General features: G+C 30.5%; 1 protein-coding gene and 1 long non-coding RNA gene across 2 annotated transcripts; one reads left to right on the top strand and one right to left on the bottom strand.

Annotated features, from left to right (window-relative positions):
• The first annotated feature begins 1,432 nt into the window (after positions 1-1,432).
• On the top strand, positions 1,433-1,939 carry LOC109337239. The gene is made up of 2 exons (XR_002106422.1): positions 1,433-1,538; positions 1,876-1,939. It is a non-coding gene; the product is annotated as an uncharacterized LOC109337239 (long non-coding RNA).
• Positions 1,940-3,077: 1,138 nt separating this feature from the next.
• Positions 3,078-4,547, bottom strand: LOC109337238 (non-specific lipid-transfer protein-like). The gene is made up of 2 exons (XM_019574164.1): positions 3,960-4,547; positions 3,078-3,272 (listed from the first exon to the last, which is right to left on the bottom strand). Exons 1-2 carry the CDS (start codon positions 4,322-4,324, stop codon positions 3,254-3,256), a joined length of 384 nt encoding a protein of 127 aa, XP_019429709.1. The 5' UTR covers positions 4,325-4,547; the 3' UTR covers positions 3,078-3,253.
• Positions 4,548-16,796: the final 12,249 nt, after the last annotated feature.

Raw genomic sequence — 16,796 nt, forward strand, 5'->3', positions numbered from 1 at the left:
ATTATATAGATAGATTAATGTAAAGAAATAATTTGAATGTGAAAAATGATTTCAATTTCATCTAATGTTCAATGACTATTACTTTTTAACATAACAAAACATAGATGTTGTAAACACTCAATTTTAGTGGGGTAGCGATATGAACAAATCACTAATTAATATTAAATTATTATTAGCATATAAAATATATAATATATAAAAAGTAGGAAGAAAAATATGTGAGGAGGAGGTGACATGTGGCATGAGGGAAGGAGAAAGTGACATGTGACATGAGGGAATAAGAGAGTGACATGTGACATGTGGCATGAAGGAGTTTTTTTTATTATTGTTAATAGATTTCTGACAACTGTCCAAAGAAGAGATTATTTTCGTCAAATAAATTTTCAATTTCAAAAGTCATTTCCTTTCCTCGTGTTATACAATAATATGTCTTTTAGAATTAATAAAAAAAATAAGATGATTCGAAATGTAAGGAATCTAATAATAAAAACGAGAATAAGAAGATGTCAAGAGTTACACATAATTATGGACCTTTAATGTAAGGAAAGATGAGAAACAATATAATAATAATTAAGATTAAGATGAGTGGTAAACTTCGATTAGAAGATTCCCTTATGTTATCCTATCTATTTATTATTTAGTTATAATTATGCATGAATGATATTCATCTCTTTAATATTTTACCTATTATTTCTTATTCTTCATAATGAATGAGGAAGCAAGAATCCCTAAAAAATGGGGTGTGAGAGTTTGAAGGTAAATCATCTAATGGGGTGTGGGAGTTTGTAATGAATTATAACCTATTTATTCATTTTAATTATATTATTGTTCTACCTGTACTTATGGCTTAAGCAAAAACAATATCATTGATTTGATTTAATTGCAATAATGAATTGATTCTTTTGGGTGTAATTTATTAAAATCAATCATAAAATATACATAAATTATTATCATTGTAATATATGAGGAGTGATCCTTTTACATTCATTTTAAGTTACACTAGTTACACTCAATCTCAACCATTCGTTTTCTTATATCTAACAAATTAAATGAGTGAGTGCAATAAGTGGTGAGAGAATATATGAAATATAAGACAATGTTATTAAGCAACATTCTTATACCTCATGATCACTAAGCAACACCCTTACCATTGTATCAATCTCATCCTCTATGCTTAATATGTACATATTAGGCCAAATTCAATAGCAATGGACAAAGCTAATGCAAGGAAAGATAGTGGGTTAGTTAAACTTATAATGTCAAATATGAGAAACATCATTGAGGTCCGTTATTATACTCAACTTATGTAAGAAAATCCATTGTTTATAATCCATCTATATCATACTTTTAGAAGAAAAATATTAGAAGCTAATTTGGGCTAATCTATTTGGCCCTTCATTAAGTATGTTAAACATTCAAACAATTTTTGTAGGTCAAGTATTTGATATAAAGGTGCCTACAATTAGATATGGGTAAAGATGAAGCAATGAATGCACTCTTGACTCATGATAAGATACAACCTGTGTTTACTACTACAAGTACCTATTTTTTTTTAATTTTTGTTCTACTCTTATTCTCATTCTAACCATCAATTCTAGAGAAATTTAATGGTTTAGATCTACTCACTAATTCAAACCATTGGATTTACCTAGAATTGATGGTTAGGATGTAGAGTGAGTTTAAAAAACTTACTCTTGGAGTAAGTGGATTCCCTCCCTATATATATATATATCCATCTTCATTCTAAAAACAACAATGCAATGTTATTAAAATATTTATTATATAAAATGGTTGTCTATTCCATGGGTTGTTTGATGAAGAAGTAAACATAGTTTGATAATTGAAGTATTTTTTTCCCTTTTTTGAATTATTTAGTATGGGAGAGGTTGGAAGAAGATAATACAGAATTCTTCAGGGACTAATACAAATGTATGCAATTCATAAAACAAAAACTTTGTATGCTTAATCATTTGATTGACAAGCAGTGCTTACAATTGCCTCACTCTGCTCAAAGGGACCAAATACATTTCAGCCCCATAAGCCCAAAGATTATTATATTTAAAGCATCCCTGCTTTCCTAAAGAATCAAAAAATAAACTAGCCTTCTTCCTAGAAGATTATATCGTTGATAAAATATTATGGAAATGAAGAAATTATCCTGATTATTGTTTACTATATTGCTACACTACTAAATTAAATACTTGATGAAAAAAGAACAAAAATACTGTCTCTAGCGGAAAATGTTTAGATACGCATTCCAACAGAAATAATTGTTGTAAGAAGATGCACTAGGTTCTTAGAAGTTTTGTTAAACCATGCAAGCTTGATGATGTATTTTGTATTGTGAGAAAAATGGTTCATAACATAGCCAATTATAATAAAATGTTTGTGAGCCATGAAATATATTTGAGTTTAAAATTGTTAGAAAATGTAGAATTAGGAGGAATAAATGTATCATATTGGTTACAGTTGCTGAAGTACAAGTAGCTCGATGTATATATCATAAGTCTAAAAAGAGAAAACTGCTCTATTTGTTCAAGTCATCTTTACTGCAATACCATCTAGTACATGACTCAGTTGAATATATGCTTCATTATTTTTCTATTATTTTTTATTATGAGGTTTGGTATATTTTAGATGGGAATGAATGTTCGACTATGAGCATTATATATGAGAAATTGAGAATATGAATTTTTATGGTAATTTTGCATCATTAGTGTCAAATAATAATTCCAATACTCATATTATTTTATCAACAAAATATTGGTCTAGTATTGTAAAACTTTACTAGATCTTCAAGGCTGATGGTTTGATTTCTGGAAATGACAATTGTTCGAAGGGACAGTCACAAACTCCGAAAGAGATTAGTTACTTACAAAAAAGGTAAGAGATACTCTTGGTAGTACTATAAAAATAATCATCTCATTTTAACCTCATATTTTCAATCAATGATATTTTTAAAAATCGATAAGAAATATTTATGGCATGCTTAGAAATTAAAATAGAAATTAAATTTCAAATTAAACAAAGGAAATAGGAAATAGGAGGAAAAGATGAAGATAAATTTATTTTAATTTATTTCCATTTGACAAAGAGAAGTTTGATATGTATAAGACAATATGTACTTATTTATTCATGGCTTACATGTACATCCAATTTTATTTTTCTAATTTCTTATAACAATATTATGTAAATTCCTGAATAGTTTCTGCACCATATAAGTAGTAAACATTCCAAGCACAATTGATGTTAATTACTTCATAAAATTTATCCTGCATGACCATAATAAAGAAGTAATTATCATCATATTTTCTAACTTCCAACAACTATTGCAGTTAGCAGTATATAAGTATTACAAAAAATCCTTAGCTTCTAGAATAAAATTGCATATTCTTGCTATTATTGAGGAAGTTTGAGCCGGATTTATTAAATCAACACAAGTTCACTCTCTAACAAAGAACATGTTCAAGAGATTGTTAAAAAAAAGTAAGTTTCTGACATTTTTCTACAAATAGTATGTATTTGATTGAGATTAATTCTATCCCAAAAAAAAATGTTGGAGGTCCAAATAAACCTTGTTTTGGAAAAATATATATAAATAACATTTAACCTTTTTTTGTGTGGGTGGTCCGAACAAGACTTAAAGAGTATCATTTGGTCCATGGCAATCAGAAGGAATTTTGACTTTTGACTCTGATATCATGTTAATGTTTCATCTTAAAACTAATTGTCAATAAGAGTAGTTAAAACGTATATTTAAACCATTTTCGAGACAACGAGATAGACAATGTAAGACTTATTTTCTAACAATTTCTACCACAATTTATATACAAAATATAAATATGATATAAACTCTAAATTGTCTCAAAATTGTCATTTCTAGATGTCCAAAATAAAGTCTCATTTGATAATATTGTGAATCAAACACTCAAATTAATAGACCAAAAGAAAAACCTTACTTGGAACAATCAGTGTTCTGATCAATAGGAGGAACTATCATAGACAATCCACAAGCTTGAGGAAGTTGAGGTATAAGTTTAGGATCATATGTTCCTAAACCAGATAGTCCTTGTTTGATGCATTGACATATACTTGTTCTATCTTCTTGTCCTTCAGCTTCACCACTCACTATCTTGATACCATTGCAACATTCTTGAGATGGGTCTTTACCATTTAATAGGAAATCAGAACAAGGTTTAATATTCTGAATAACTATGGGACATGAAATTGAAACCTTAGCTTCAGAACTTGAAAAGAGAATTATAAGGGATATAGCTAGAAGGGTAGTTAAGCAATTAATGGTTATTGCTCTTGCCATTTTCATTGTTAAGGAAATTAATCTCGATAATTTTATTTCTTGAGTACATGCTGTTAATTAACTAGCATGTAATATATAGAGAGATATTTGTGTAGTTGTTTGGTTGGTTTGGTCTACTTTTCATGCAAACTTCATGACTCTCAACAACATAAGAGAGTGCATATACGCAACTTTATACTATATGATCCTATGAATTGATGATTGAAGAATCTACACCAATGTGGGAATAAAATGAGGACTTTGCAATAGTTTTAAAAAATAAAATAGAAGTGAGTTTTTATAAGATACAAACATTTGTGTACTAGGATTTTTAAATCCTCCTAATTCATTCCTTTAATTATTATCAAAAGTTTAAGTGAAATAAGTTGTATAATTATTAAAATTTTGTCAATAAAATGAATTGAATAAAATGGATTACTTATTGTACCTAGTGAACTATAGCATAGTTGTGCACATTTTACAAGGTGTTATCCTCATCGAATAAATGTTTGATTGTTGAGAAAAAAAATGTATGCACTGATAGTGTTAGAGTTTTTTATACATAATTATATTAAAGAGTTCTACCAAAATAAAGAATGAAGATGACTGAATAGATCAGAAATGCATAATTTTTTATATATATTTTCTTACATTATAAAATTTCAAATGAAAAAAAATCAATTTAATTCTCTATCTTTTTATGTCACTTTTATCATTTTGTCATAATAGTTTCAATTTTATCATTTTGACATAATAGTATCAGACTATCATACTTGCTAGAGTCTTGATTTTTCATCGAATTAATTTAAAGCATTATAGTGATGATTGTGATAAAAATGAAAAAGTTAGGAAATTAAAGCTAGCCATGTTAATTACAGAAATAACATGAATAATTATAATAGAGATTAGATTACTACATGCTGATTAATAGAAATTACATTACAAGATATCAATATTATTAATGATAATGGAAACAATGATCATATGCATGGCTCATCCTATTAAACATACATGCAAATGAAAGGAAGCTCTAAGATCCATTCACAAGATGGTTTTATAAATGTTTCAAAGACATGGATTACCATCAGCCTAATAAACTGTACTTACCAGAACCTAAAGTAGCTTATTAATATGACAAAAGAAGTTATCTATACATTACTTCCTTTTTTATCTACGACAACGCTTTAATTCTCTACGGTTTTAAAACTGTTGTCATTAAGTATATTAGGCCACATTTTTTTATGGTGTTGTTTTAATTGTTAATTTTTTATATTTATATACCATAGTTTTAAAACCGTGGTCATTGAGTACATTAGACAACGGTTATTTTATAATTTCTTTTATATATATTTGACCACGATTTTAAAGTGTTGTCATATGAGTTTTAGAAAAACATATGTACTACAATTTTAAAACCATGGTCTGAAAGTACATTAGACAACGGTTATTTTTATAATTTGTTTTATACACATTTGACCATGGTTTTTAAGTGTTCTCGTTTTAGTTTTAAAAAAAACATTCTTTATTATATTCATTGATTTATTTATTATTTTATAAATCATTCTATAGGAGATAAACATACATGCTCAAACCGTTCTCAAAACCCTTGTTGTGCAAACACTCATAATTCTTCTATCAACCCCAAATACTAATTCTCATCAACCTAAGAATCACTGAAACCTAAGAGAAGGAGGGTACATTCCTCTCACCACGCCGTCGATACGAGGGTTAATGGCGCTGTTCTCACAAAGGTATACCTCACAAGTTCTCACAAATATTTTTGCATTTTTCTTCTCTTATTAAAATGGGTCAAACCATCCTAATATAATATATTAATATATATTAAAAGATGTCTGGTACCTTAGCTTATGAAGATTCATGTAACCTTTGATTATGCTCATGTTGTAGGGAGAAGAAGGTGCCCTTTAATATATATACAAGATTGTGATCAGTTGGCACAAGTAGGGGTATTCCTCTAAACAATTGTTCGAGGTTGTTCTATTCACACAACATTTCATCCACATCTGAACTTGGTGGTCTGTATTTGGCCTGCTTGTTTTTTCTATTATTTACATGCTTAAATTATTATTTGATTATAATTTGAGTTTATAGTGTACATTCTTTTTTACTTTTGATTTAATAAGTCTAATATTGTATACATGCTATGTGGTATATGAATAGATACCTTTCTGGTCTGTAGTTATGTTGACTGCATTTCATTACTTAAAATCATAGGCATGTAGAAATTTACTAATTATTTTAGAGAAGAACTATGTTAACATTCTTGTACTGCTGCATGTTGCTGTTTGTTGCTTAGTATTTTGTAGGATGAGCAACCATGTTTTCTTAGACACTTGGACTTTTATTAATAATTCATACTACCTCTGTCTCATAAGATACTAAAAATTTGTACTATCTTACTTTTATTAATAATTCACATAAAGTCTTATTTAAAGATTTATAGAGAACATCACCTATTGAAATTATTTTCCAGTCCATGTAACATAATCGTTTCGGCGATGAAAACATTTTTTGGTGACCTGCCAGTTAACTTGCCTCCTCTTTAGCAACTTCCACTAAACTCTCCTACAACTCATATCATAAGAGCACCGATAAGGAAGATTGATTAGTTTTCGTATTAGTAGTTTTGTAGACTCTACACTATGTTTGACTAATTATTTTTAATTTATATCTTTACAGCAAAATCATTTGGAAGATAACTTGCTTCATAAGGAAGATGAAGATGAATCTGTATTTTGGTTTCGATGATTGACATATGTCAAGAATTCCTATTTTAGATTCTAATTATAGTTTGTTAACCAATAATGGATACATAACTCTATGTCTTTTGTAGTATCTTTTTTGATAAATAAGTTAAAAATTCCTATCTATACTAATGCTTATAGTTGGGTGAATAAATTGGAGAGATTCTTCCGAATACAAGGAGATATATAATTGTATGACTTTTTAATTTATATATATAAGTACTTTTATCATAGCTATATGTTGAATGTGATGTTTGGTAAAATAATTGTGTAATATAGTGACAAAACTGTTCTTAAATAGCTGAATAAATAAATATTACATTTTTTATAACAAAATATAGGCAATGGTTTTAAATATTGTTTTTAATTGTTGATCTTAACAATGAATGAAAACTATTGCGTATTTTAAATGACCAAAGACAACGGTTTTTCAAATTGTTGCCTATTCTAAATGACCAAAGACAACGGTTTTCAAGTTGTTGCATGTATGGGAAATGGCAACGGTTTTCACCAAATCTTATAGGCAACGGTTTTTAACCATTGCCTATAACGATGAAGGAAAACTGTTGTCTATTTTAAATATTAGACAACGGTTTTATGAAATTGTTGCCAAAAGTCAAAAAACCGTGGCCTAAACAAAAGGCAACGCCTTAGACTACCATAGTTGCAAAACCGTTGCCTATGATAAAGACAACGGTTTTTTCATAATTGGCAACGGTTTCTAACCGTTGCTGTAGGTCAAAAATGTGGTAGTGTTAGTATTGTTTGGTAAAAGAGCTTACCTTAATAAGAGCTAATTTTTTAACTAATTGTTAGGCAACAAATCAATCACCTAAGTTAAATATCAATCTATTTTTTAAACTCGGAAAAGCATATTTTACATGGTACGAACAGACTCACTAGAAGTCAAACGAATTCGACTCTTATTGATGCAGGTCAAAATGATCAAATGTATTTTCAATAGGGCTTTTGAGAGCTTAAGCTAGTTCATATATCTAACAAGGTTGAACATGCTTATTTGTTGGTTATGTGGTTTCCCAACACATAAGAAAAAGGTCATTTCAAATCAGTTGAAATTATACCCTTCAGAGTTTTAATTTGTTCATTTTTTCTTATCAAAGTTTAAATTTAGATTTATCTTATTTGTACCTTTCAAGTTGATTCTTAATAAAATAAAAAGTCAATTTAAATTTCTATCTTTATAATATTTATGAATTAATAAAATAAGATTGACACCATAATATGTCAAATTCCTCATATATTCATATTCCATTGTCTAAGTATGTATTTTCTTACATAAACACAATGGTTGTATGCGTTTTTTTATCAAATCTATTTAACACTATTATAATAGAATGGTGATATTGACTATTAGAAAGATATATAGTAAATTAGTCCTTTATTTTGTTAGAGATCAATTTGAAACCAAAATAAAGAAATCAACATTTTTTCTATTGATTAAATTAAAACTTAAAAATAAAATAGAAAATTATTCTAGTTTTTTTAACAGAAGTCAAATGTTGATTACCACAATAAAAATATACATATTACCCAAGTTAATTTAAACCTATTTACTCTTATCATTTGTAATTTGATCAAAGCGAATGAGGTTTAATTGTCTACTCTTATTGAACAGATAAAGTATGAACAACATGTTTATTCATCCTAAAATGTCTGTCTAACATGTCATTTTCATCCGCATTCATTTCAAACAGGCAAAATGGGTGGTCTGCAAGTATTATTAGAGAAAATATTGAGTATCAAATATCTAAATTTATATGGATTCTTCCATTCCATAAAGTCCCACCTTTTGCACTTCACTTGAATCCCAACGCACCACCATCGCCTACTTATCAGAAACTGCCTCCTCTCGGATGAAGAAAATTCCACCATCTCACTCACAACATCAACACCTCCCCCACCATTCACCTCCTTCCTCGCCTTAACGGGCTAAAGGAAGGGTTCATATCACTCCTTCTGACGCAACGATGAAAGCGGGGCAGGAAAAAAACGAACATTTTGATGTTTGCAGAGATATGAGTGGAAGGAGACTGACACATGTCTTAGAGAAATGGCACATCGAAAAAAGAGAAGAAAAATGCAAGAAAATATTTATTCAATCTTGCAAAGAGAAATTTATAGAGAGATTCTTTAAAGATGAAAGAGAGTTGAATTTGGTAAAATTGAAAACCAACAAAACTAACCTACAACCTATAAATAGAAATCTCCTAACTAACAAAGAGAATCTGGGTTGAAGAAAAGCAAGTCCAAACAGAAAACAAAGAAAGAAAAAGGCTAAGAAGATAAAAGAGGCCCAATGAGGCATAACTAAACATAACAGAAAAAGAATAAAGAGAGATGGAGAGAAGCCATAGTTTCTTGAAGCTTAAGGTAATAAAGGAAAGAAATTAACACCCCCCTCAAGTTGGACGGTGTAACACCGTGAATTTTCTGTGTATGTTTTATTAATTATTTATTTTACCAAAGATTAATTTTAGAAATTAATAGGTATTGATTTAGGCTAAACCTTAGTCAAGTGTTAGTCTTTTTTTGTGTTTATTTTATTTTATGGTAAATTTTCGTAATTTTCTGTGACTGAAAGTTTTTGAAATGCTGTCGGACCCAAATTCGCCCAAATTCGGCCCAAATACATGTTCTTGAGTTCCATAACTCAGAGTCGAATTCCGATTGCGTAATTCTAAATATTTTTCACTCCAAATTTCGTGTTTCGAAGTTCTAACCGTAAACCGAAATTGAGATATTTTTAATATCCGCCCAAGTATTAGCCGACAATATCGGGCATGGTTTAATCACAAATGTCTTGCCAAAAAGGTTACATCACTTTCATAAGCGAAGCTTGTTTGTCAAACAAGCAAAAGTACACATCTCTTACACAAATCCCTTAAATCACTCATCTACCTCTTACGCAATCCACTTTTTGGAAAAACCTTTGGTCTTTATCCTCCCCAAATTTGATTTCATGTCCTATTTGACCACGATTTTAAAGTGTTGTCATATGAGTTTTAGAAAAACATATGTACTACAATTTTAAAACCATGGTCTGAAAGTACATTAGACAACGGTTATTTTTATAATTTGTTTTATACACATTTGACCATGGTTTTTAAGTGTTCTCGTTTTAGTTTTAAAAAAAACATTCTTTATTATATTCATTGATTTATTTATTATTTTATAAATCATTCTATAGGAGATAAACATACATGCTCAAACCGTTCTCAAAACCCTTGTTGTGCAAACACTCATAATTCTTCTATCAACCCCAAATACTAATTCTCATCAACCTAAGAATCACTGAAACCTAAGAGAAGGAGGGTACATTCCTCTCACCACGCCGTCGATACGAGGGTTAATGGCGCTGTTCTCACAAAGGTATACCTCACAAGTTCTCACAAATATTTTTGCATTTTTCTTCTCTTATTAAAATGGGTCAAACCATCCTAATATAATATATTAATATATATTAAAAGATGTCTGGTACCTTAGCTTATGAAGATTCATGTAACCTTTGATTATGCTCATGTTGTAGGGAGAAGAAGGTGCCCTTTAATATATATACAAGATTGTGATCAGTTGGCACAAGTAGGGGTATTCCTCTAAACAATTGTTCGAGGTTGTTCTATTCACACAACATTTCATCCACATCTGAACTTGGTGGTCTGTATTTGGCCTGCTTGTTTTTTCTATTATTTACATGCTTAAATTATTATTTGATTATAATTTGAGTTTATAGTGTACATTCTTTTTTACTTTTGATTTAATAAGTCTAATATTGTATACATGCTATGTGGTATATGAATAGATACCTTTCTGGTCTGTAGTTATGTTGACTGCATTTCATTACTTAAAATCATAGGCATGTAGAAATTTACTAATTATTTTAGAGAAGAACTATGTTAACATTCTTGTACTGCTGCATGTTGCTGTTTGTTGCTTAGTATTTTGTAGGATGAGCAACCATGTTTTCTTAGACACTTGGACTTTTATTAATAATTCATACTACCTCTGTCTCATAAGATACTAAAAATTTGTACTATCTTACTTTTATTAATAATTCACATAAAGTCTTATTTAAAGATTTATAGAGAACATCACCTATTGAAATTATTTTCCAGTCCATGTAACATAATCGTTTCGGCGATGAAAACATTTTTTGGTGACCTGCCAGTTAACTTGCCTCCTCTTTAGCAACTTCCACTAAACTCTCCTACAACTCATATCATAAGAGCACCGATAAGGAAGATTGATTAGTTTTCGTATTAGTAGTTTTGTAGACTCTACACTATGTTTGACTAATTATTTTTAATTTATATCTTTACAGCAAAATCATTTGGAAGATAACTTGCTTCATAAGGAAGATGAAGATGAATCTGTATTTTGGTTTCGATGATTGACATATGTCAAGAATTCCTATTTTAGATTCTAATTATAGTTTGTTAACCAATAATGGATACATAACTCTATGTCTTTTGTAGTATCTTTTTTGATAAATAAGTTAAAAATTCCTATCTATACTAATGCTTATAGTTGGGTGAATAAATTGGAGAGATTCTTCCGAATACAAGGAGATATATAATTGTATGACTTTTTAATTTATATATATAAGTACTTTTATCATAGCTATATGTTGAATGTGATGTTTGGTAAAATAATTGTGTAATATAGTGACAAAACTGTTCTTAAATAGCTGAATAAATAAATATTACATTTTTTATAACAAAATATAGGCAATGGTTTTAAATATTGTTTTTAATTGTTGATCTTAACAATGAATGAAAACTATTGCGTATTTTAAATGACCAAAGACAACGGTTTTTCAAATTGTTGCCTATTCTAAATGACCAAAGACAACGGTTTTCAAGTTGTTGCATGTATGGGAAATGGCAACGGTTTTCACCAAATCTTATAGGCAACGGTTTTTAACCATTGCCTATAACGATGAAGGAAAACTGTTGTCTATTTTAAATATTAGACAACGGTTTTATGAAATTGTTGCCAAAAGTCAAAAAACCGTGGCCTAAACAAAAGGCAACGCCTTAGACTACCATAGTTGCAAAACCGTTGCCTATGATAAAGACAACGGTTTTTTCATAATTGGCAACGGTTTCTAACCGTTGCTGTAGGTCAAAAATGTGGTAGTGTTAGTATTGTTTGGTAAAAGAGCTTACCTTAATAAGAGCTAATTTTTTAACTAATTGTTAGGCAACAAATCAATCACCTAAGTTAAATATCAATCTATTTTTTAAACTCGGAAAAGCATATTTTACATGGTACGAACAGACTCACTAGAAGTCAAACGAATTCGACTCTTATTGATGCAGGTCAAAATGATCAAATGTATTTTCAATAGGGCTTTTGAGAGCTTAAGCTAGTTCATATATCTAACAAGGTTGAACATGCTTATTTGTTGGTTATGTGGTTTCCCAACACATAAGAAAAAGGTCATTTCAAATCAGTTGAAATTATACCCTTCAGAGTTTTAATTTGTTCATTTTTTCTTATCAAAGTTTAAATTTAGATTTATCTTATTTGTACCTTTCAAGTTGATTCTTAATAAAATAAAAAGTCAATTTAAATTTCTATCTTTATAATATTTATGAATTAATAAAATAAGATTGACACCATAATATGTCAAATTCCTCATATATTCATATTCCATTGTCTAAGTATGTATTTTCTTACATAAACACAATGGTTGTATGCGTTTTTTTATCAAATCTATTTAACACTATTATAATAGAATGGTGATATTGACTATTAGAAAGATATATAGTAAATTAGTCCTTTATTTTGTTAGAGATCAATTTGAAACCAAAATAAAGAAATCAACATTTTTTCTATTGATTAAATTAAAACTTAAAAATAAAATAGAAAATTATTCTAGTTTTTTTAACAGAAGTCAAATGTTGATTACCACAATAAAAATATACATATTACCCAAGTTAATTTAAACCTATTTACTCTTATCATTTGTAATTTGATCAAAGCGAATGAGGTTTAATTGTCTACTCTTATTGAACAGATAAAGTATGAACAACATGTTTATTCATCCTAAAATGTCTGTCTAACATGTCATTTTCATCCGCATTCATTTCAAACAGGCAAAATGGGTGGTCTGCAAGTATTATTAGAGAAAATATTGAGTATCAAATATCTAAATTTATATGGATTCTTCCATTCCATAAAGTCCCACCTTTTGCACTTCACTTGAATCCCAACGCACCACCATCGCCTACTTATCAGAAACTGCCTCCTCTCGGATGAAGAAAATTCCACCATCTCACTCACAACATCAACACCTCCCCCACCATTCACCTCCTTCCTCGCCTTAACGGGCTAAAGGAAGGGTTCATATCACTCCTTCTGACGCAACGATGAAAGCGGGGCAGGAAAAAAACGAACATTTTGATGTTTGCAGAGATATGAGTGGAAGGAGACTGACACATGTCTTAGAGAAATGGCACATCGAAAAAAGAGAAGAAAAATGCAAGAAAATATTTATTCAATCTTGCAAAGAGAAATTTATAGAGAGATTCTTTAAAGATGAAAGAGAGTTGAATTTGGTAAAATTGAAAACCAACAAAACTAACCTACAACCTATAAATAGAAATCTCCTAACTAACAAAGAGAATCTGGGTTGAAGAAAAGCAAGTCCAAACAGAAAACAAAGAAAGAAAAAGGCTAAGAAGATAAAAGAGGCCCAATGAGGCATAACTAAACATAACAGAAAAAGAATAAAGAGAGATGGAGAGAAGCCATAGTTTCTTGAAGCTTAAGGTAATAAAGGAAAGAAATTAACACCCCCCTCAAGTTGGACGGTGTAACACCGTGAATTTTCTGTGTATGTTTTATTAATTATTTATTTTACCAAAGATTAATTTTAGAAATTAATAGGTATTGATTTAGGCTAAACCTTAGTCAAGTGTTAGTCTTTTTTTGTGTTTATTTTATTTTATGGTAAATTTTCGTAATTTTCTGTGACTGAAAGTTTTTGAAATGCTGTCGGACCCAAATTCGCCCAAATTCGGCCCAAATACATGTTCTTGAGTTCCATAACTCAGAGTCGAATTCCGATTGCGTAATTCTAAATATTTTTCACTCCAAATTTCGTGTTTCGAAGTTCTAACCGTAAACCGAAATTGAGATATTTTTAATATCCGCCCAAGTATTAGCCGACAATATCGGGCATGGTTTAATCACAAATGTCTTGCCAAAAAGGTTACATCACTTTCATAAGCGAAGCTTGTTTGTCAAACAAGCAAAAGTACACATCTCTTACACAAATCCCTTAAATCACTCATCTACCTCTTACGCAATCCACTTTTTGGAAAAACCTTTGGTCTTTATCCTCCCCAAATTTGATTTCATGTCCTTAAAATCCAACACCTAGCTTAGAGAAAAACCCTTGGTATTTTTCACTCTTCTTCACTTTTGAATTTCTAAGAACTTCAAGGTAGTTCTTCATTTTGATGTCTTTATCTCTTAAGATCTAACCATTAGATGTTTATGAAATTTTAGTATGATGTTTATATGTATGTTATGAACATTTTCGACCATTGAAATTTTCAAATGATCTTCCTAGCTCTTTTTATGCTCAAAAATCAAAATATGTGCTTTCTTGAACTTAGGAAGTTGTTTTTGAAACCATGAACTCTTTGTGTTCATGAGACTATTTTTAGTGTTGAAAAGTATGCATTTTGTTGATTTTAATGAAAGGGGATAATTATAAAATCAAAGGAATCTTTAAGGAGTTTTCTAACCATGTAAATTTTGAATCTTTTCACTTGTTTTTGGCTTGAGAAACCATAGCCTTGGACAAGATAGAAAGTTTTTATTTTGCCATGTTTCTAAGATAGATGTTCATAAGATGGATGAGTATTGTTGAATAGATGGTTCATTTTTATTCATGACTATGAAAGCAAAACCTATTAACCTTTGTGGTTATGCTTGGAGGTGTTGAAATGATCATGGAACTTGTAAAATCTACTTTAGTTAACTTACTTTAAAGTGGTAAGACTAACAAAGGATATATTGATTTAAAATATTGCTTTAAGTATGAGATCAACACTATCAACACTTGTGGTTGTATTAGAAAAGGATGTTTTGAAATGACAATGGAAAGCTCTTATAAAAAATATAGAATCTACTTAAGATGACTTGCTTTAAAGTGGTAAGATCAACTTAGGAGACATTGATTTAAAAATGTGGACTTTGATTAAGAAACTTACCTTAAAGTGGTGAGTATGGCTTAAAAAGTCTCCATGAAAGTATAAACTTATGCGGTGATAAAAGTATAAACTTTATTAAAATCTTACCTTGAGAACGATGGAAATCATGAACAAGACTTTCGCGGATAAATGATGGTTCAAGAATATGAATCTTCGACTGGATGGAGGAAAGCGATTGAGTTCATAAATGGGTTAAAATGATGTATTTACCTTACAGTTATCATGTAAAAATTTAACTCGCAAATCACTAATTTGTTTTTGTGTTTAGTTTCGAAGCTTTCGAAGTCGAACAACCTAACCATTCACATAAAGGGAATCAATCGCTCAACAACCTAAGGTGAGAGAGAATACATCGTGACATAGTGGTGTCCGAATATGACACCAAGATCTCCTAAACTACCTCAAAAGTATGGAGTTATATTTGTGTATTAAGAAACCCATACTTAATCAAATATTTGTGTGCCTGTATTAAGTACGGATAACTTCTTAAGTTGTATGCTTTAGGATAGATTAAAATATCAAGTAATATGGTAGTTAACCACAAGGAACACCAATCGAAAGATTAAAACTCGTAGGGATAAAAAATAGTAGAGGTATTCGATCTGGTGGCCCAAAAGGGCGAGGGAGTGGTCCTGGCCACTGGACCGCCCTCGCCTAGGCGATCCACTATCGCTTGAGTGAGTGGTCCTCACCTGGGCAAGGGCCAAACAACATGTTTGGCCTGCTAGGCAGTTTTGGGCACCCGAGCGACAATACCTCGCTCGCGCGAGGACCAGACAGTGATTTTGGCCAGTTTTTGGTGGCTTTGTCGCTTGAGCGGCAGTCCCTCGCTTGGGCGAGAGCTAGGCAGAGAGTTGAGTATGTTTTGATGAATTTGTCGCTTCAGCGACAGTCTCTCGCCCACATACAACAATTTTGATTGTTTTTGATTGATTGATTGCTTAGGTAATAGCCATAGCTTGGGTAAGAAGTGTATTCAATACTTGGGAGAGACTGTGGCTCAAGTGAGGAGTCTGGTTCCCAAATCAACAAACTTATACAATTACCTTTGTTCTTGCGCCTTATTAGGGCAAGGTTTCTGACGTTGATGTCGTGATGACGACAATGCCCAAAACGGATTATATGATACCACGCAACAAGGTTGTCTGATCGTAAGAGGCTTGGCCATGTAGCCATCGAAGATAATTCAGCGATGATTCGTAGTGGTAAGGATGTTATTCCTGTATTACGTGATGACATAAGATCGGGTCCTACAAGAAGCATTCCTTTGGGAGATGTCTTAGGTTGGTCCGATCATGTAAAAGAATGATTAAAAGATTTAATCGGCTAACTTCGGTTAATGTGATACTCATTATGGATACTGAAGTAGTGGAGAGGAAATTTACGGGAAATGAACGAGCCTCACGATGTTGAGAGGGACGACGATGTCGGTGATTTGTCAGCAAAGTCTTGAGGGAGAGTCTAGGTGAGACGAGTCCCTTGTATTCC

Source organism: Lupinus angustifolius, unplaced genomic scaffold, assembly GCF_001865875.1.
Source record: "Lupinus angustifolius cultivar Tanjil unplaced genomic scaffold, LupAngTanjil_v1.0 Scaffold_3_49, whole genome shotgun sequence".
Taxonomy (NCBI): Eukaryota; Viridiplantae; Streptophyta; class Magnoliopsida; order Fabales; family Fabaceae; genus Lupinus; species Lupinus angustifolius.

Coding starts and splice junctions, on each gene's coding strand:
- LOC109337238 (XM_019574164.1), bottom strand. CDS start 4,324: ATGAAAATGGCAAGAGCAATAACCATTAATTGCTTAACTACCCTTCTA.